We start from the raw sequence: 21261 nt of genomic DNA, 5'->3' as shown, positions 1-21261 counted from the left end.
AAGAGAAAGAGGGGGAGAAAAAGATAGACACCTGCAGACCTGCTTCACCACCTGTGAAGCGACTCCCCTGTAGGTGGGATCCGGGGGCTCGAACCGGGATCCTTACGCTGGTCCTTGCGCTTTGTGCCACATGCACTTAACCCACTGTGCTACCGCCCGGCTCCCTGTGATATTGTTTCTAAGTGGATATTTTTTAAAAGCTGTTTTTGGTAACTAGAGAAGTAAGTGGCTGGGGGCTGAGTGAGGGTACACCTGGTTAAGTGCACAGTGCACAAGGACCTGGGTTTGAGCCCTCGGTCCCCACCTGCTGGGGGGAAAACTTTGTGAGTGGTGAAGCAGTGCTGCAGATGTCTCTCTGTCTCTCTCCCCCTCTATCTCTCCCTTCCCTCTCAATTTCTGGCAGTCTCTAGTCAATAAATAAAGATGATAATTTTTTTAAAAGGAATATTTAAAAAATAATCATTAAAGAGAAGTAAGTGGCTGAAGAAACAGGGCTATCAACAGCCTTGCAGACTTAAGAGCAGGCCCATCACTTGACTTATAGAATGTAAGTTACTGAGATACAAGTAGAGGTAAAGAAATAAGTTCTCATTGAATACACTGAAACTGGGTCTGAGTTCATCTTTTAACAGAACCATTTATTATCAGCTAGTGGATAATTAATTCAGAGGACAAGAATGTGGAAATAATTTCTTTTTCTTTTTTTTTTAAAAGACACATAGAAGAGAGGAAATGAAACAGACCACAGCACCAAAGGCTCCTTTATTGCTTTGGGAGCCAGGCTCCAACCTGGGTTGTGCACAGGGCACGACAATTCACTGTCCAAGCAAGCTATTTTGCTGGCCCAATGTCTCCTCTGATCCTAGTGAATTTCACTGGAACTAGACTTAGCCTGCTACTCACTTTGGCAAAAGAAAGACATCTGCCATGCTGAAGCTGTCTGTGGTAGCCTCTACCACCCTCTGCTTCCTTTCTAGATTAATTCGGAGCCAAAGTCCGTGATCCTGTTCTCGTTGAAAGCATGGCTCTGATTCTGTGCCCAGTTCTAGGAGGATACCCATCTCCTACACTCAACTAAATTTGCAGCCATGACCTGACACCTCCCACAGACCCACAGCTTGGTCCTACGAGGCTGCCCTCATTCCGGACATCACCTGCATGCCCAGCGTGCCCCCATACTTGGAGGTTGCCAGGGACCATTCCTTGTTTCGTGTTCATTGCCTAGAGGACATTCCAAGTGCCACCTTGCTGGTTCATCACAAAGTCCAGGAGCAGTGAGGTGGAAGTAAGACCTAGACCAGAGGGTAGAGAAAGGCCTTGGGCAGCCTTGCCCTTCTTAGGCATGTGCATGCCCCATATTCCCATGTACTCACTTGCCCTGAGACTCTGTAATATTATGAATCAGTGCCTAGAAAGGACATGGGTCATTGGCCCATGGAAATGGAACTCAGCCTACACCACCCTCACCCCAGCCAGAAGGGGGAAGTGCAAGTTCCCATCAGCTGGCCCCTCTGGCACTTTCTGAAAGATGCCCAGTTAGCATGACAAAAGACCTCTAAGGCTACCAGGCCTGGGCAATCCCAGGGACTGTATGCAGGGAGTGGAAGGCCCAGTGCTCCCTTTTCTCATGTCCAGTGTCAAGTTTCTCTGCTTCTCAAATTCCCCAGATTTCAAAGTTTGTGGGGACAAAGGAACCCTCCTATACTGTTGGTAGGAATATAAATTAGTCTAACCCTTGTGGAGAGCAGTCTGGAGAACTCTCAGAAGGCTAGAAATGGACCTATATGACTCTGCAATTCCTCTCCTAGGGATATATCCTAAGGAGGCAAACACAACCATCCAAAAAAACTTTCGTTGACCTTTGTTTATAGCAGCACACTTTGTAACAGCCAAAATCTGGAAGCAACCCAGGTGTCCAACAACAGATGAGTGGCTGAGCAAGTTGTGGTATATATACACAGTGGAATACTACTTAGATATTAAAAATGGTGATTTCACTGTTTTCAGCCCCATCTTGGATGGAGCTTAAAGAAATCATACTAAGTGAAATAAGTTAGAAACAGAAGGATGAATATGGGTTAATCTCACTCACAGGCAGAAATTGAAAAAACAAGATCTGAAGAGAAAACACTAAGCAGAACTTGGAATGGAGTTGGTGTGTTGCACCAAAGTAAAAGATTCTGGGGTGGGTTGGGGGCTCAGAATAGACCAAAAAAAAATTTCTAAGCTAGCAAGTCGCTAAGTCCTAACTCCTTGAAGATCAGGGCCCTTATTTCTCTTTCCTGTATTTATTCAGTCTGAAAGTTAGGCCCTTCATTGCCAAATCTTTCTTCTTAGGTGTGACATTTGGAGATGTGGGGCAGTACAACCTTTAGTTTCCAGGACTGGGCCCTCCTGGGCAGGGAGAACTAGGAGTAACTGAGCCCTGACTGGAGAATTTTCTAGGAGGGTCACCAAGATTTCTGCCCCCAGGGGGAGGGGGGACAGGGGAGGATGGAGGAGATCTGCTTTGCCCTGTTTCTGGCCCAGGTGTGAGCCAGGCCCCACTGCACTATGGGAACAACCTTGCTAATGGCATCTCCCCTAACTCTATCTATCTATCTATCTATCTATCTATCTATCTATCTATCTATCTATCTATCTATCTATCATCTATCTACCTACCTACCTACCTACCTACCTACCTATCTGGGAAAAGTCAGCCAGGAGCAGCAAAGCCCTATCAAAAACAACACAGACATGTGCCAGAAGGCCTTGATGCCTTCTGTGGAATCAGACCCCCACATACCTGGAGGAGATGCGGCTTCTAGGGTACAGCTCTTCCTGGGGTGTAGCCATGCTAAGGTTAAGGGACACTATCCTCAGACATGGGGACCACTGAGCTTCTGGGGATGGGGGGAGGCTCACCTGTGACTGTTTTTCCCTGTCGCTCCAAATATTAGTTTGCTCACTATATTAAAAATCACCTTTGGTGGGGGGGGGGCAGACAGTAGCGCAGCACGTTAAGCACACATGGTGCAAAGCACAGGAACTGGCAGAAGGATGTAGGTTTGAACCCTCAGCTCCCCACCTTGCAGAGGGGTTGCTTCACAAGCGCTAAAGCAGGTCTTCATGTGTCTGCCTTTCTCTCCCTCTCTATGTCTCCCCTTCCTCTCTCAGTTTCTCTCTGTCCTATCCAACAATAACAATAACAACAAGGGCAACAAAATGGGAAAAAATGGACTCCAGGAGCAGTGGATTCATAGTGCAGAACCCAGCTCCAGCAATAACCCTGGAGGAAAAAAAAAGATCACCTTTGTTGCAGATGGGGAGATGGCACAGTAGTTTATACAACAGACTTTCATGGCTGAAGCTCAGGGGCTACATGTTCAATTCCCCAGCACCACCATAAACCAGAGCTGAGCAGAGCTCGGACCAAAGAAGAAGATATACATAGGTAGATAGACAGACAGACAGACAGACAGACAGGAAGGAAAGAGGGAAAGAAGGATTGTCATTCTCCAGGTATAAAGTTGCTTCTTGTCAAATTTCAAGACATTTGCTATTCTTGGGGCTCATCTTTTTTTTTGTTTGTTTGTTTTTTTAATCTCTGGAAGATGCAGAATGTGCCCTTCAAGCCCTCTTCTCTGAAGTCTAAAAGTATAATTCAGAAACTAGTGAGGGCTCTCCCCCTAACATGTGCTAGTTTTAAAATAACACAACAAGGGATATCTAGGTTGCCTACCCACATTGGAAATTCCTGGCTGTTTGACTTGACTTTCATTTCCGTTGGTTGGAAATGTATCCCTATATACACCTACCCATTTCTGGAATTCTGGACACACTCATTTGATGTTGGGAGGCTGAAAGGAACTTTGGCAAATGAAGCAGCACTGTCTCACAGGCGACTGAGCCACTGCTTTGTTTCTACCTTCACAAATCCTGCAGACAGTGCCGAGGCTGTCTCAGTCACACCTGACAAAAATACCCAGGGCTTTGCTTGTGTCCCTGGGGCTTTAAGGTCAGAAGGCTGGTCCTTTGCAGAGCTGTGAATTCTTGGAAGGTTCCCTTCTCCTTTTTCTCCAGTGGCCTGGTGCAAAGTGCTCTCCTTCTAGACAGAACTTCATGCACCTAGTCCCTCCCCCCCTCCTCCACCCCTCCCTTCACTGTAAATGAGAAAGGAACTGTTAATAGTCATTTATCCTTGGGTGACTATCTAATGACATTGGGGAGGGAATTTCTGTCCGAGTATTTTGAGCAAGTGCTTACAGTTTTAAAATATCACCAAGCTCAGTTCCTTGCTACTAGAACTTAAAACCAATTAACTAGCAAATGAATGAAAATGCCTTAGGGGCCTTGGGAATTGTCCTAAGCTTCTAAGGCTGCTTGGGAAGAAACCTTTTAGAATTCTTGCAGAAGGAATTGGAGTTGGAGAAAGATTGAGTTAGCAGGTAGTGTAGTGGATAAAGCACTGGACTCTGAAGCATGAAGTCCTGAGTTCAGTCCCTGGCATAGCACAGAGCCAAAGGGATATTTCTCTTTCTACCTGTCCCTTGTTCTTTCTCATTAATATATAAATAAACCTTTTTTTTTTTTAAGTGGCCTGATCTGTGGTTCTCCTGCAGGTTGCTCCTGAGAAAGGGTGAGATCACAGCTGACTCAAACAGTGGTTGGGGAACTCTTCCTGAGATCAATTAAGGCCAACACCCTGGTCCTTTAATATTGGGGAAGAGGGGAAAAGCACAGGAGGGTGTAGTGAGCCCCACAGCCTCGAAGCGAAGACACAGTACTATTTAAACATGCACACTTACATGACAGAAACTGTGGCAGCCATGTAAGTAGTGAAGTGTCTGCCTTGTTTTAATCAAAAACTAACTTTTAAAATGTAGACAGGAGCAACTAGTCCCTTGCCAGGTAATCTGAGCTTTCCTCCCCCATCAGTTAGAATGGGCTCCACTGTGCTATGCTGAAATTGGACTGGATTTTTGCCCCATCCCTGGGGTTTTACTATTCCTGGCCAATTTTACAGAGATAGAGAGAAAGACAGCAGCCTCAGCACTGGAGCCTCCTCCTGCACAATGAGGGCCTGGCTCACCCCTGGGTCACAAGCATGATACAGCCAGCACATTGTCCAAGGGAGCTATCTGGCCACCCCACGTTGAGACTGTAACCACACCTGCTTGAGGACATCCCCAGCCCAGGCCCAGCTGCCCTTGAGTACATGACTGTCCTCACTGTGAGCTGAACCTTGGTGATGGGCTCGTACCCATCTATGTCTGACCCGGGTGAGAATTCCAGGCAGAAAATCCCCTTCATTCTTTTCCCACCACCACCGTCTTCCACCCTTTCAGATAAAAACATCCAGTGAATGTCATGCAAGGTAGTGGCACACCTGGTTGAGCACACCTGTTACCATGTACAAGGACCGGAGTTTAAGCCCCCAGTCCCCACCAACATGAGCTGTGGAACAGGGCTTCAAGTATCTCTCTGTCTCTTCTTTTGTATCTCTTGTCTCTTTCTGTTTTAAAAAATGAGTACTGGGTACAATGAAATCATGCTGGCATCAGACCCCAGCAATACCACTAGCAGCCCCCCCTCCCCCACACACACACCCCAAAAAGAATTAATATTGGGAGCAGTAAGAGTGTTTTGGTGATGTTTACTCTGAACTCCCCCCATCTGCCCACAGCTGGGATTTATGAGCTTGACCAAGGTAGTCTGCATGGCTCTGCCACTTGGGCACAGAGGACAGAGGTGGCCTCTTCATGATCTAAAAAACCTTTTGAAGTCTCAGCCCTCCTGTGAAGGCCTCTTGCTGAGTCAGAAAGCACCCTGCTCTCTGACTAACCCTAGTGGCAGATATAAATTAAAAAAGAAGTTCTGTGCCCTGAAATGAACCTCACTTGTCTCCCTTCCATAGAATCCAACCTTGAATTGTTACAAAAATGATCCCCAAAGCACAAGACTAGAGTCGGTTCTTGGTGAAAGAGAGACGTTTTATTGCACTGGTGTATAGCAGACTCCTGATCACTCTAGAAAGTTCTCCCCATCCCACCCCCCTGCACAAAAAGCCCACAGTTTTATTGCAGTCCCCTTCCCCAAAAGGGCAGAGGGAGCAGGTTAATTTCAGGATTACAAAGTAGGCAGAAACAGACAAAGGCAATCTTTCACAAAATTGCTATGCATGCTTCTTATCTGTGGCCTTGGTGTGAACAGAGAAGGGGAGGCCTAGTGCCTGGTATGTATGGGTCCAAGACAGCTGGATTCCTCCCTAGTCATCTTTACCTTTAAGTACCTTTGTCTTGGGCCTGTTAGCTTAGGAATGTGAAGGGGAGGAGGGATGGCAACTACAGCCACTGTTTTAATTGCCAGGAGAGCGAAGGAAATGCAGTCTTAGGCTATATGTCTCCATATCACAGAGGAAAGACAATTCTCCGCCAGGCACATAGATGAAAATATCCACATAGGGTAAATCAGGAGAGAGTGCACTCTGTGCTCATCTGTTTCCCATCGCAGAATACACACTTAAGGAAAGACCCCTGTCCTAGGTGCTGTCACACAAACAGGGCAGGACCCCAGCATCCATTAGTCATACCTCCAGCTGAGTTCTTCTCCATCATAGTCAAGGAAAGAAAGACAAAGTCACTGGGAGTGGTGAATTCATTTTATGCTGGTACTGAGCCCCAGCAATATCCCTGGTGGCGATGAGAAAGGAAGGAAGGGAGGGAGGGAGGTTGGAGGGAAGAAAGGGAGGAAGGGAAGGAGGAGAGAAAGGAAGGCAGTATAACTGCTTCATTCTTTCTTTGTATTTACCAGTTCCTCAGAAAGTTTGCGTCTTCATTTTCTTCAGTCAGTGCCAGTTACAGTTCACTATATTCCTTTTGAGGCTGTTTTAATTTGTGAAACTAATTAGGCATGTTTAATGTGTTTAAAGACTTTGTAATTCTTGAAGGTTTGGTCAGTAAGAACCGCGCCAAGTTAGGCTCTGTGTCCTTTCTGACATATTCTTTCATAGCTCTCTGTCAAGAATGATGATTTTGGGAGTCGGGCTGTAGCGCAGCGGGTTAAGCGCAGGTGGCGCAAAGCACAAGGACCGGCATAAGGATCCCGGTTCGAACCCCGGCTCCCCACCTGCAGGGGAGTCGCTTCACAGGCGGTGAAGCAGGTCTGCAGGTGTCTATCTTTCTCTCCTCCTCTCTGTCTTCCCCTCCTCTCTCTATTTCTCTCTGCCATATCCAACAACGACTACAACAATAAAACAACAAGGGCAACAAAAAGGGAATAAATAAATAAAATAAATAAATAAATAAAAAAGAATGATGATTTTTACAATTCCAGTTGACTGGAAATATGGTTTATTTTGGCACCCAGCTTTTCTGGCCAAAGCTCCTCATCAGTTTATCACTCACACCAGCATTATGCAGGAGGTGGGAGTCAACTGACCCTTATTGGAAATTCATTTGTGAAACCCATTTCACAAGTTTTGCATTGAGTGTTGACTAAGCATGAGGGAAAAGAAAGCATTTCTTAAAAGATTTGTGAGAGAGGAGGAGAAGAGAGAGAAACCACAGGATCACTCTGGCGCGTGCAATGCTGGAGACTGAATTCGGGATCTCCTGCTTGAGGGCCCAGTGATTTATCCATTGTGCCACCTCCTGCACCACAAGAAAACATTTTTGTGGGAGTTGGGCGGTAGCCCAGTGGGTTAAGTAAACGTGGCACAAAGCTCAAGGACCGGCGTAAGGATCCCGGTTCGAGCCCCAGACTCCCCTCCTGCAGGGGAGTTGCTTCACAAGCGGTGAAACAGATCTGCAGGTGTCTGTCTTTCTGTCTTTCTCTCTGTCTTCCCCCTCCTCTCTCCATTTCTCTCTGTCCTTTCCAATAATGATGGATAACAACAACAATAATAACTACAATAATAAAACAAGGGCAACAAAAGGAAATAAATAAATGTTAAAAAAATCTTTGCTTGTAGCTCTTGGTGTGGGGCATCTTTCAGGGCTTGATGGCATGACTTTGGTGCTGGGAAAGTACAGGTGGGCAACCCCCCCCCTCATTCAGGTGATTTCATGAGGGGTCCGTTTCAGTATTGTTTCTACTGCCACCTAAGACTGCTTTCTGTTGTTCTGAACTCTTTCCATAGGATCATAGAAATAAAAGTACTGGGTGGGGAAGTAGCATGATGGCTATGCAAAAAGACTTTCATGCCTGAGCCACTGGGTTCCCAAGTGCCATACCCCATGCCACCATAAGCCAGAACTGAGGAGTATTCTGGTTAAAAAAAAGTTTAAAAAAGAGGGGGTGGGGCTGGGTAGTGGTGCACCTGGTTGAGCACACATGTTACAATGCACAAGGACCCTCCAGGATGGGTTCTAGCTCCCGCTCCACACCTGCAGTGCGAAAGCTTTGCAAATGGTGAAGCAGTGCTGCGGGTCTCGCTCTCTCCCTCTATCTCCTCTACCCTTTCAGTTTCTGGCTGTCTCTATCCAATAAATAAAGACTTGACAAAGAGAGGAAAATAGACAGGAAGCAAGAAAGAGAAGGAAAGAAGGGAGAGAGAAAGAAGGGGGGGAGGGAAAGAAAAAAGAAGTTCTAATTGACTTTAGATGGGAACAGTTTTAAGGAAAGGGGGAACTTTGAACCCAAGGAATGAGTGTAAGGGGGGCTGAGTAATGGTGCGCCCAGCTGAGCACACACATTACCATGTGCAAGGACCTGAGTTCAAGCCTCTGACTACCCCCCACCTGCAGGAAGGAAGCTTCCCAAGTGGTGAAGCAGGTGTCTCTCTTCTCCCCCTCTCAGTTTCTCTTTGTTCAGTCATAAAATAGACGAAAGAAAGAAAGAAAGAAAGAAAGAAAGAAAGAATGAATGAATGAATGTAAAATCAGAGAGACTGCTCTCCCTCTTGTAGTTTGTTCTTACTAGGTGAGTAAGTGGACTGTCCATTTTCTGCTTATTGTAAAGTTGCTGAGGACTGTAATGAGTTTATCAGAGAGAACTTGGATGTTGTTGGATGAATGGTGCTAGATTAGTGCTTATTGTTTACTGAGTTTATTTGATGTGTCCAAGCTCCTGGGAACATTTGCTGAAGTTAATTAAAAATAGATAGTCCCTTCTCTGACAGTTTACTGTGTCACTTAGAACGGTGACAACCGTGTACATTCACTTTCCTAATCTGGGACACCATAGAGCAGCAGGGGAGGGGCTGCACCCAGAGGAAAGTTAACCTTCAACTGCTGGGCATGAACTCAAGATAACACTCATCTGTATCTGAACCACCAAGCTCCCCTCAAAGCGCTTAGAGACTTCCCAACGGTGATAGCTAGATTGGAATGTTAAAATAACCTTCCTCCTCCTCCTCCTCCTCCTCCTCCTTCTTCCTCTTCTTCTTTAGGAAAAAAAAAAAATCCAAGTTTGTTTTATAATTGTTTCCTGGCCCTTGGTTGCTGTTGAAGTGGCATTCCAAAGCTCCATCTGGGATCCCAGCCCAGTGGAGGGTGTGAGGTGGTGCTGGAGTAATGGCGGCCTGTTTGCTTCCTTTGCCAGTTGGTGATGGAGTTCTGCGGAGCTGGTTCTGTCACTGACCTGATCAAGAACACAAAAGGCAACACGCTGAAGGAGGAGTGGATTGCATACATCTGCAGGGAGATCTTGAGGGTAAGGAATGACTTTGCACCAGCTTTCCACTGTCATTCACAGAAATGTTCAAAATCCCCACAGTCTTTTTTTTTTTCTGGGCTGGGGAGCTAGCTCAGCATGTTAGAGCATGTTAGAGCGTAAGAGCTGTGTGCATCTGGCCCCGGGTCGGATCCCTAGCACTGCTGCTCCTCTCTCTCCTCTATCTCTCATAAAAATAAAGTACATTTTTAATTTTAATTTAATTTATTATTTGACAGGACAGAGAGAAATTGAGAGGGAAGGAGAGATAGAGAGGGGCAAAGACAGAGAGACACACCTGCAACCCTGTTTCACTGCTCATGAAGCTTTCCCCCTGCAGGTGGGGAGTAAGGGCTCGAACCTGGGTCCTGTTGCATGATAACAGGTGTACTTACCCAGGCACATCACTGCCTGGCCCTTAAAATATATCTTTTTAAGAAATAAAGCTTTGGGGAGTCGGGCTGTAGCGCAGCGGGTTAAACGCAGGTGACGCAAAGCACAAGGACTGGCATAAGGATCCCGGTTCGAACCCCGGTTCCCCACCTGCAGGGGAGTCACTTCACAGGCAGTGTAGCGGTCTGCAGGTGTCTATCTTTCTCTCCTCCTCTCTCCATTTCTCTCTGTCCTATCTAACAACGAACGACATTAATGACAACAGTAATAATCACAGCAAGGCTACAACAACAAGGACAACAAAAGGGAATAAATAAATAAAATAAATATTAAAAAAAAAAGAAATAAAGCTTTGAGGCCTGGTGGTAGCTCACCTGGAAGAGGACATGTTAGGATATTTAAGAACTCAGATTCAAGTCCCTGTTCCCCATCGGTGGGAAAGGTGCTTTGTAAGCAGAAGGACAGTGCTGCAGGTATCTCTCCTTCTCTAAATCTCTCTCCCTCTCTATCTCCTTCTGTCTCTTACCTTTCACCACAGAAAAAAAGAAATAATAAACAGGTAAGACTTCTCTCACAAGGTGGTGATGGTGGTAGTTTTCTGTGCTTTGCTATCAGGAGAATGAGAGTCTTTCTGAACAGGCTGTGTGTGTATCCACTGGGGAAGTTAACAGTGGGTGACTGATCTTAACAAGGGATTTATTTCAAGTGCATTTCCAATCAGAAAACTGATCTGGGATGATTGAAATAGTGACCCACTTAGGAAGCAAGTGGTTTGAGCAATATTTGATCAGGCCTTTGTTGTTGGTGTTGAAGGTTGCAAAAACTTAACCATTTCAGAACGTACAACCAAGATAAACACATTTCACATTTTAAAAAGCTATTTTTCTGAATCTTAAATTTCTTGATCCAGTCAAAATAACTGGGCAAGACTGTATCTGTTTGCCCATACATCCTATAGTATGAGTCATGGACCATAGTGTCATGCTTTCTGAACTCAGTTCAGAGAATAATTAATCATATTTTAGTTCATTCAAATGAGGTTAAATGGAGACTAAGGAGTCTAGTGACCAGTGTGTGTCCTTTGAGTGTGTTTCTCTAGGTCTACTTAGCCACCACTGTTGGTGTTTAAGCTCTTCCTCCTTAACATAACGGAACAGAAGTTAGAACTATTTTCATGATGTGTCCAACAAATGACTTAAAAAAAAAGTATCTGTAGGGAGTCGGGCGGTAGTGCAGAGGGTTAAGCGCACCTGGTGTGAAGCGCAAGGACCGGCATAAGGTTGCCAGTTCAAGCCCCCGGCTCTCCACCTGCAGGGGAGTCACTTCACAGGCAATGAAGCAGGTCTGCAGGTGTCTCTCTTTCTCTCTCCCTCTCTGTCTTCCTCTCCTCTCTCCATTTCTCTCTGTCCTGTCTAACAACGACAACAACAATAATAACTACAACAACAATAAAAAAGCAGCAAGGGCAACAAAAGGGTAATTAAATAAATAAATAAATAAATAAATAAGTAAAAGATTTTAAAAAATGTATGTGTGTGAATAAACAGCATGAAGGCACTAACATATATTCATTTATTTAATTCAAGTAACACTAAGCAAAGCAGTAAAAACTGAAATTTTAAAATGATAATGTTTATAATTGTAAATAAATCAAATCTGGGGTGGGTGGACTGGGAGAGAGCTCACCTTATAAAATATATGCAGTGCCAAGCCCTTGGCCTTTAAATTCAAGTCCTCTGAAACATGGAGACAGCATGGATGGCACAGGAGCTCTGAGGATGGTGGAGCCATGCTATCGAATGTGTGTGTGTGTGTGTGTGTGTGTGTGTGTGTGTGTGTGTGTGTGTGTATCCATTTGTTCCTCCCTCCCTCCATCCCTCCCTCCCTTCTTTCTTTCTAAAAGAAATGAAAAGGTTAACCTGAAGGGCTTCTCAGTGCTAAATCACATCCATGAGGCCCTGAATTTATTCTCTAGCTTCACATAAAAATGACAGTAATAAAATAAAATGCTTGGAAATCATTTCCTGGAGGACTTACACATACTATTTCTTACCCCTTTTTCCTGTGGCTCTATTGAACACACTGTCGAAATCCTCCTAGTATGTTTGTGGATATTGATGAGTTAATTTTTAAGATATTACATAGTGACCATTCTTGGCAAAAGGCCATGAACAACTAAGACACCCTTGAAGGAGCACAAACTTGGAGGATTTATGCTGCTAGTGCCCAGGCCTTCCTATAAAATCACCACTAAGTAATTAAGACAAAGTAGCAGTGTCACAGGAATAATGGCCAATCGAAGGTCTAGGAATAGGCTCACTCCATGAGGACCTCTGATTTATGACAAACGAAATGCTCCCTGGTGCAGGGAGGCCAGGATGTCTCCTCAGAACTGAGGGCTTGGCTGACAAGAGCAGGATGAAGTTGTGAAGCCTTGGGGCCCGGTGGTGGCACACCTGGCAAAGTACATGCTTTACTGGATTCCAGCCTCGGTTCACAGGGGAAGGCCTGCAGGGAAGCTTCCTGAGTGTGTCTCCTCTCATCTCTTTCTCTCTCTCCCTCTCTGTCCAAAATGAATGTTCCCTGGGAGTGGAGGAATCATGCAAGCACAGGGCCTTTGGTGGCCAAAAATGTTCTAAAAATTGCAAAAGAGACAGCATAGTGGTTCTGCAGAAGACTCTACTGTTTGAAGCTCTGAGGTCCCAGGTTCAATCCCCAGCACCACTGCCAGCCAGAGCTGAGCTGAGAAGGATTCTGGCCTAAATAAATAAATAAATAAATAATAAAAATGATATAATAGGAGATAGGGGATAGCATTATGCTTCTGCAAAAGACTTTCATGCTTAAGGTTCAGAGGTCCCAGGTTCAATCCCCGGCACCAACATAAGCCAGGGCTGAGCAGGGCTCTGGTACAAAAACAAAGACATAAATACATAGATAAATACATACATATACATATACATACACACACACATATATACATAATGAAAATTATATAATAGGGGCTAGGGAAACAACAAAAATAGTTATGCAGATGACTTTCTTGCTTGAGATTGCAAAGCCCCAGGTTCAATCCCCAGCACCACCATTAGCCAGAGCTGAGTAGGGCTCTGGAAATGTATGACATATAATGATATATGATAGATGAAGGAGACTGTCAGCCTATTAAATTCGGATTTGGACTCCCAGCTTGAAAGTTTGACATTCAGTTAATTATCTGTGGATAGCTTCCTCACCAGCTGGCAAGCAGAGGTCCTCTTGTCTCCAGAGGCTGCTCCAACACCAGAAGCCAGTAGCACAAACCCCGTTGCTGTGTGGGCTGTGGCCCCAAGAGCCAAGCTGCTGGGTGTGTTTGCTCTTGGCTGCAGCTCAGAACAGCCCTTTGACATGGGATGTATAGGTGCCATTGGAACGCTCCCCTGCTGGGTGGGAAATGGTTTTCCCGGCATCGTTTATACCCAACGACTTCTTTCCATCCTGGCTTCTGTCCCTGCTGACCCCTCTCTGCTCTTGTCATCCAGGGGCTAAGTCACCTGCATCAGCACAAAGTGATCCATCGAGATATCAAAGGGCAGAACGTCTTGCTGACTGAAAACGCAGAGGTGAAGTTGGGTAAGGGCACACATTGTCATGCGCAAGGACCCAGGTTTGATCCTCTACTCCCCACCTACTGGGGGGAAGCTTCACAAACAGTGGAGCAGGTCTGCAGGTATCTATCTTTCTTTCCCTCTTAATCTTCCTTCTCCCTTCTCAATTTGTTCTGTTCTATCAAATAAAATAGAAAGAAGGAAAAATAAAAGGAAAAAGTGGCTGCTGGGAGCAGTGGATTTATCGTGCTGGCACCGAGCCCCAGCTAACCTTGGTGACAATTAAAAAAATATAACTTTGATGAAACTGTAGGTGAAGTTAGAGAAAAGGTTTGATAATGGTTGCTGGAGATGGGAGCCTGGAAGCCGATCCTTTTGAACGTTACAGGATTTCTGCTTAGGAAAATGCAAAGGCTCTGGCAATGAATGGTGGCCGGGATTATATAACCATGCAAACAGACTTAATGTCCACAGACTGGACACTTAAATGTGTTTAAAATACCATATTTTATGCTTTATGCATTTCACCACAATAGAAAAACAAACATTGAGGTCAGGCGGTGGTGCACCCAGTTAAGTGCACAAAGTACAAAGCACAAGGATCTGGGTTGAAGCCTCTGGCTCCCCACCTGCAGGGGAGAAAGCATCGCAAACAGTGAAGCAGGTATGCAGGAGTCTTTTCTTTCTCTATCTCCCTCTCCTGTCTCAATTTCTCTCTCCAACACCAGAAACCAGTAGCACAAACCCCGTTGCTGTGTGGGCTGTGGCCCCAAGAGCCAAGCTGCTGGGTGTGTTTGCTCTTGGCTGCAGCTCAGAACAGCCCTTTGACATGGGATGTATAGGTGCCATTGGAACGCTCCAACTTTGCTTTCTCACCATATTCAACGAATGTGTTGTCTCCAACAGTGGACTTTGGGGTCAGTGCCCAGCTGGACCGGACAGTGGGCAGGAGGAACACTTTCATCGGGACACCTTATTGGATGGCACCGGAAGTGATTGCCTGTGACGAGAATCCAGATGCCACCTATGACTTCAAGGTAGTACCTTTTCAATTGCCTTGTGACTGATGTAGCCCAGACACAGAAATGAAACACAGTAACTTGATTTAAATATTAAAACATTGATTGAGAATGTTTTAAAAATATTTTATTTACTTATTGGATAGAGGCAGGTAAAGAGAAATTAATAGGAAAGGGGGAGATAGAGAGAGAGAAAGAGGGACACTGGCAGCCCTGCGCCACCACTTCCTTTCCTACAAGTAGAAAGCAGGGGCTTGAACCTGGATCCTTGCACATGATAATGTGTGCGCTCAGCCAGGTATGCCATTGCCCAGCCCTTCAGGTGAAATTTGTTTATATGAAATCATCCATTATTATTGTAAAAAACAATTATCTAAACAATTTTATAGCCCTATTTGAATTTAATTTTGCATCATATTAGGAAATAGATCTCTGTCATGATTATAGTTTAGACTTTTGGCAAAGTTTACAAATATGTATATAGATTCTGAGAACTTTTTTGTTAAAGATACTAACTTGTTAGCTTGGACCTTCCTCATTTCTGCACTTCTCAAAGTTTAATGTTTTGAGTTTCTTTTCAATGAGAGGGAACTAAAGGAACATTTGGTAGCAACCTGTAGGCTTCCATGACAGTGGTAATGTGGTTTGTGTCCCATCTCTTTGGATCATAAGGATTCCAGGTCTAGCCCCCAGCTCCCCACCTGCAGAGCAGCTGCTTCCCAAACTGTAAAGCAGGTCTGCAGGTGTCTTATCTTTCTCTTCCCCTCCTCTCTCAATTTCTTTCTGTCCTATCTAACAGTAACAACAATAACAAGGGTAACAAAATAGGAACAATAGCCCCCAGGAGCAGTGGATTTGTAGTACAGGCACTGAGCTTCAGCGATAACCCTGGAGGCAAAACAAAACAAAACAACAACAACAACAACAAAACACTAAAGAATCCCTACAAAAGAAGAGATTCAACAACATCTTCATTTAACCCTAAGTCTCAGGAGTGTAACTTACAGGAAGAGGGAAAACTCACGATAAGAATAGGATCTGTACTGGGGGGTCGGGCGGTGGCGCAGTGGGTTAAGCGCATGTGGCGCAAAGCGCAAGGACAGGCGTAAGGATCCCGGTTCGAGCCCCCAGCTCCCCACCTGCAGGGGAGTCACTTCACAGGCGGTGAAGCAGGTCTGCAGGTGTCTGTCTTTCTCTCCCCCTCTGTCTTCCCCTCCTCCCTCCATTTCTCTCTGTCCTATCCAACAACAACGAACAACATCAACAATGGCAATAATAATAATCACAACGAGGCTACAACAAGGGCAACAAAAGGGGGAAAAAATGGCCTCCAGGAGCGGTGGATTCATGGTGCAGGCACCGAGCTCAGCAATAACCCTGGAGGAAAAAAAATAAAAATAAAAATAAAAAAGAATAGGATCTGTACTAGTCACTTGTCACCAGGAAAGGAAAAGTTAAATGAGGAAAACTGGGCATAAAAGTAGTTTTTTGTGGGAGTCAGGCAGTAGTGCAGCGGGTTAAGCGCACGTGGTGTGAAGCACAAAGACCGGCTTAAGGATCCCAGTTCGAGCCCCTGGCTCCCCACCTGCAGAGGAGTCTCTTCACAAGCAGTGAAGCAGGTTTGCAGGTGTCTCTCTTTCTCTCCCCCTCTCTGTCTTCCCCTCCTCTCTTCATTTCTCTCTGTCCTATCTAACAACGACAACATCAATAACAACAACAATAATAACTAAAACAACAATAAAAATAAGGGCAACAAAAAGGAAAATAAATATAATTTTTTTAAAGTAGTTTTTTGTTTGAGAGGATGGGCTTTGAAGATCCATCTCAACTATCTCACATTTCTACTGTGAACCTCCAAAGAAAACATGATCCCAGTTTTCTGCTTCTTTCTCAGAAGCAAATCACATCCTTGTCCTGTTCACTATTCTTAACTGTGTGCTGTCACCAGGAGACTCTTGGACTCTCAAAGCTATTTATTCATCTGCTTGGCATGTATCTCTTAAACCCTTGCTGTGTGGAAGGAGTTGGCCCAGCTGATCTGTGTGTGTGTAATTCCCAACACACCCCTTTGTCTAGTGACTCCCGTAAAGGCTGAAGGCTGGTGCTTGGAGGCTTGGTGGCCAGCAGTGGATCCCAGTCTCAGAGACTTAGAGCAGTCCTTTGGGTTCTCAGGGGCTGAGGGTATTTTTATCCAAGAAGTTATGAGCACGTTCAAGGAAGACTTGGAGGACACTGGACTTAGATTTCCTGCCATAGTAAAAGCTTGTGTTCCCTGAGGAAGTCAGGTACAGTTTCTCTTATTTAAGAGGGAAAAAGAAGGACACCCGGAAATTGTAATTGATGTGGGTGTGGCTTAGAAAGGAAGTGGAAGCAGGGCCTTAGAAGTGAATAAAAATGGGGGGGGGGGGTGGAGACTTATCTTTGACCTTGGGAGAACTATAGCAGTTACTGATGGAGGAGACCCGGGCCACAGAAACCTGGTGTTGAGACTGGTGTGGATTATATGGCTATTATCTTATAACCTTGTAAATCACTAATGAGATTATAAAAAATGAATAAATAAAAGCTCTTTCTTTTCCACCAGCCAGGCAGGCAACATGACTAAGACTAGTAAACAGAATCAAAGATGTGACTTGGTACCAAGAAAGATGCAGAAAACTGTGAGAGTCATTATTTTTGAGGTTCACAAAAGTAAAGACAAATGTGGTCTGGGAGGTGGCGCAGTGGATAAAGCATCGAGTCTCAAGCACAAGGTCCTGAGTTCAATCCCCGGCAGCACATGTACCAGAGTGATGTCTGGCTCTTTCTCTCTCCTCCTGTGTTTCTCATTAATTAATAAACAAAATATTTAAAAAATTAAAGACAAAAGAAAAAAAATGAGGGGGGTGAGAGGAAAAGATTTCAGTGTTGTTTTAGTTTCTGATGTTTGATTGTTCTGTTTCTGATGTGTCTAAGAGTGCTGTAAGTGCATCTAGAAAGTACTGTACTTGGACAGAAATCAGGGCCCCCACAGGGAGGCAGCCCGGAACATTGGTCAGTGAACACCACCACTGAAAATCTTCACCGTTCTTATCTGGTTTAGATAAACCATGAGAAAGCGTAGTTTTACTTGTTGCGAAAAAATGCACATCACTGTCTGATCCAGAAGGAAATCATGAGCCCTTGTGAAGACTCATGTGGGAGTGTCTGCCCCCTCTTTCTCTGCAATAGCCCAAGCTAGAAACCATCCAGATGTCCTCAGCAAGTGGCGGGATCCATAAACTGTGTCTCTCCATACAAGTGACCCTTCCTCAACACTAGAAGGGAAGGAACACCACCACATAGATGGACCTTAAATCTCACCATAAGTGAGAGAACCCAGTTGCTTCATCCATATACAGCATGACACAGGGATGGAGAGACAACATAATGTAAACAAATTTCCATGCCTGAGGCTCTGAGTTCTTAGGTTCATTTCTCAGCACCACCAGAGTTGAGCAGCACTCTGGTCAAATGATGATGTTGGTGATGATGATGATGATGATGATGATAGATAAGAATGACACAATGGTAGTGACAGAAAACAGATCAGCAGTTACTGTTAAAATGTCACAGGATTTAGGGTCAGTGAGGCAGGAGGGAGGGACTATAGAGGAGTAGGTGAGTTGTTCTCAGGGGTGATGGCTGTGTGTACTGTCTTCACTGGCATTGTGATGGTTTTCTAGGTATAAATAGCTGTCAAATCTTTCAAAAGGGCAGATTCAAAAGTGGACAGTTTCTTCTAGGACAAGCACATCTCAACAAAGCCATTAACATAAATGAACACAGCAATGTTCACAGCTCAGTCCATAGATAAATGTCAGCCAAGAAGCCATTTCTATCTCTTACATTCTTGGTCTGCAGTTCCACGGAAACTAGGTTCCGTGCTAGGTTCAGGCTCCAGGAAAGGTATCACCAGCAACAGGTAAAGGAGGTTCATCCTGCCTCAGATGAAGCCCAGTGGATGGGCCTGCGTTAGGGAGATGAGCTAGCCACTTTCCCATGGAGCTTCAAGCAACCCAGAGCTGACCCACTTCCCCTTATCACTGGTTGAGTCCTAGCATGTGTCTGTGCTTCCTCTTTTGCAGAGTGACTTGTGGTCTCTAGGAATCACCGCCATTGAGATGGCAGAAGGTGCTCCCCGTAAGTACCTGGGGATTGGGGGTGGGGGCGGAGGTAGGGAGCTCTGCCCTGAGGGGTGCTTTGTCATGAGGGGTGCTCTCATGGGGCCTTGGCAGGGACTGCGTCAACCCAATTCCACTACACAGAACCCAGTATGGCACCAGGCTGACATGCTCAGAAAGTCGAGACTAGGGCCAGGTGGTGGTGTGTGCGGTTAAGCACACATTACTATGTGCAAGGCTTTGGGTTCAAGCCCCCAAACCCCACCTGGAGGGGGAATCCTCAGGACTCATGAGTAGGGCTACAGTTATCTCTTTCTCTCTCCTCTATCTCCCCATTTCTCTCTGTCTCTGTCCAGTAAATGTATAAACAAGGCATTAAAAAACATAAAAGAGGAAAGAAAGCTGAGTTCTCCTAAATCAGCCAGGAATCCATGTATTTTTACCCATGCAGGGCGATAAGAGAAACACAAGTCTGCAGTTTCTTCCAGATCCATGCACTCTTCATGAAGCACCAAACAGTCCCCACATTCCACTGGTAGTTTCTCTTGCTTAATATCACCCTGACCTCTGCTTCTCAGAGTACCCAGGCCAAAACAGAGCAGCTGTCTACATGCATATGACTTACAGTCATATGACTTTCTAATGTGTCTCGCTTTGGTCATCGATAAAGCTCATCTATAACATTGATTAGATTCTGCAGAATTCATCTGTAGATTCACTTGAGTGTTTGCAGGCAAAATTCCCCTCCCCTATGTGCTAGCAGTAATTTAAGAATCAGAAAATATACGATTGCTGTCTTCAAGCAGATAACTAGATGACCATTCTGGGTGGATGGTAGATGTGGCTGAAAAATAAAGTCTACCCACTGAGACCTCTAGCTTTTAGGAATAATATATCCCTTGCCCTAGTCACAAAGAGGAAGACTGTCTGGGATGTTTAAATAAGTAACCTTGTGAGCTATTTGGATGAATATAAGAACACACAAGTGCTTTCACTATAAATGATGATGCCATGTTTATAAGTTGAGATATTTTTACAGCATTTCCTACTGGACTCACTTTGCCTTACCTTTCTGGTCTCCTCGGGACCAATGAACAAAACTAAACAAACAAAACAAAGTAAAGCAAGGAATCCATTGTAAACGCTGAAAAGCCACTCTGAAGATGCCAGAAATGCGAGAGGACAGCTTTCTGGCTTGGAGCTGCTGCTGCCATAGGCCGTGTTGTCTTCACACCAGCCTTCACTGTATAAAGAGTAGACCGGGATTAGCCCATTTTATTCCCAGCTCTGGATTTGTTTCCTCTTTGTAAACAGCTCTTCTTCTCCCATGAAGTTGTGGCTGGGATGCAGCCCCCTACGGAAGCCTCTGTCAACATGTCCCTCACAGCTGGCGATGGAGGGGGGGTGCACAACTATATCTGGCATCCTCCCTACAGCTGTTTACTCTGCTCTTTTCAGCTCTCTGTGACATGCACCCCATGCGAGCTCTCTTCCTCATCCCCCGGAACCCGGCGCCCCGACTCAAATCCAAGAAGTGGTGAGTCAGGCCCTTATGGCAGGTGGGCTGGTGGGCAGGTGCTGGTGGGTGAGTACCTCCAGGAGAGTATGTCAGCCAACAAAGTGATGGGGGAGGAGTCAGTGTCAGAGTGGACAGTCACCAAGGGGGAAGGACTGGCTGCCCAAGCTTAGGCAGAAGCTTGAAACTTGCAGACCTCTCATGGGGGCTCTTGAATAAGCAGAGATCCCACTTATTTGGGGGAGGGTCACATTCTTTTTTATTGTTTTTTGATAGAGACAGAAATCAAAAGGGAAAGAGGTGAATGTGAGGAGAAAGACAGACGCCTACAGCACTGCTTCACTACTTACAAAGCTTTTCCCCTGCATATTGGGGCTGGGGACTTGAACCTGGCTCCTTGTGCATGGTAATGTGCGCTCAGCCAGGTGCACCACCACCTGGCTGGGGAGCCACATTCTGGAAGATTTCTGAAAAGCCCATTTCTTCCTGCTTTGTCTCCAGTGGTCTGCTCCGTGTAGAGTCAGGGGCTTCTGTGTCAGGGCTCTTTATTGGCTGGGCTGGTTTGGAGACTGGAGTTTTCTTCATCAAGATGGGTCCCAACCAGGATTCTAAACTTATATTCGCTGTCCTGGTGGGAGGAGGGAACTGGTGGCCCTGTAACTGGTATTCTCACTTGCAAATGCCTGGTTATACTTGGCTGGAAATACTTGCATCATCCTCCAGCCAAGTTGGGATTCTCTGCAGATGCCCTCAGATCCTCAGGCCTTGCTGGCAGCATCAGAACAATAATGATGACCTCCTGGCCTGGCTGGAGTGAGAGTCCTATGGCTATAGGCTCTGTGCTGCCATGGGGAAGGAGTAGGGGAGACGCTGGTGAAAGTCTGTAAGGGACCAGGGCCGGGAGGCTCCTCAGCCATCTCATTCATGCCTGGACTTTATACCTACAGCTGCTGATGCAGCTAAGCCCA

General features: G+C 45.5%; 1 protein-coding gene across 5 annotated transcripts in view; it reads left to right on the top strand.

Moving 5' to 3' along the window:
* Positions 1-21261, top strand: part of TNIK (TRAF2 and NCK interacting kinase) — a 328431-nt gene that overhangs the window by 219613 nt on the left and 87557 nt on the right. For all 5 annotated transcript variants that reach the window (XM_060171963.1, XM_060171962.1, XM_060171961.1 and 2 more), the window contains exons 5-9: positions 9526-9636; positions 13551-13641; positions 14523-14653; positions 18742-18796; positions 20236-20314. In XM_060171963.1, coding sequence (XP_060027946.1) covers positions 9526-9636; positions 13551-13641; positions 14523-14653; positions 18742-18796; positions 20236-20314 — 467 coding nt within the window. The remainder of the gene's footprint in view (positions 1-9525; positions 9637-13550; positions 13642-14522; positions 14654-18741; positions 18797-20235; positions 20315-21261) is intronic.

This window comes from Erinaceus europaeus, chromosome 14 (assembly GCF_950295315.1).
Source record: "Erinaceus europaeus chromosome 14, mEriEur2.1, whole genome shotgun sequence".
Classification (NCBI taxonomy): Eukaryota; Metazoa; Chordata; class Mammalia; order Eulipotyphla; family Erinaceidae; genus Erinaceus; species Erinaceus europaeus.
Note: the sequence above shows the minus strand (reverse complement) of the source record. Positions and strands in the feature narration are given on the sequence as shown.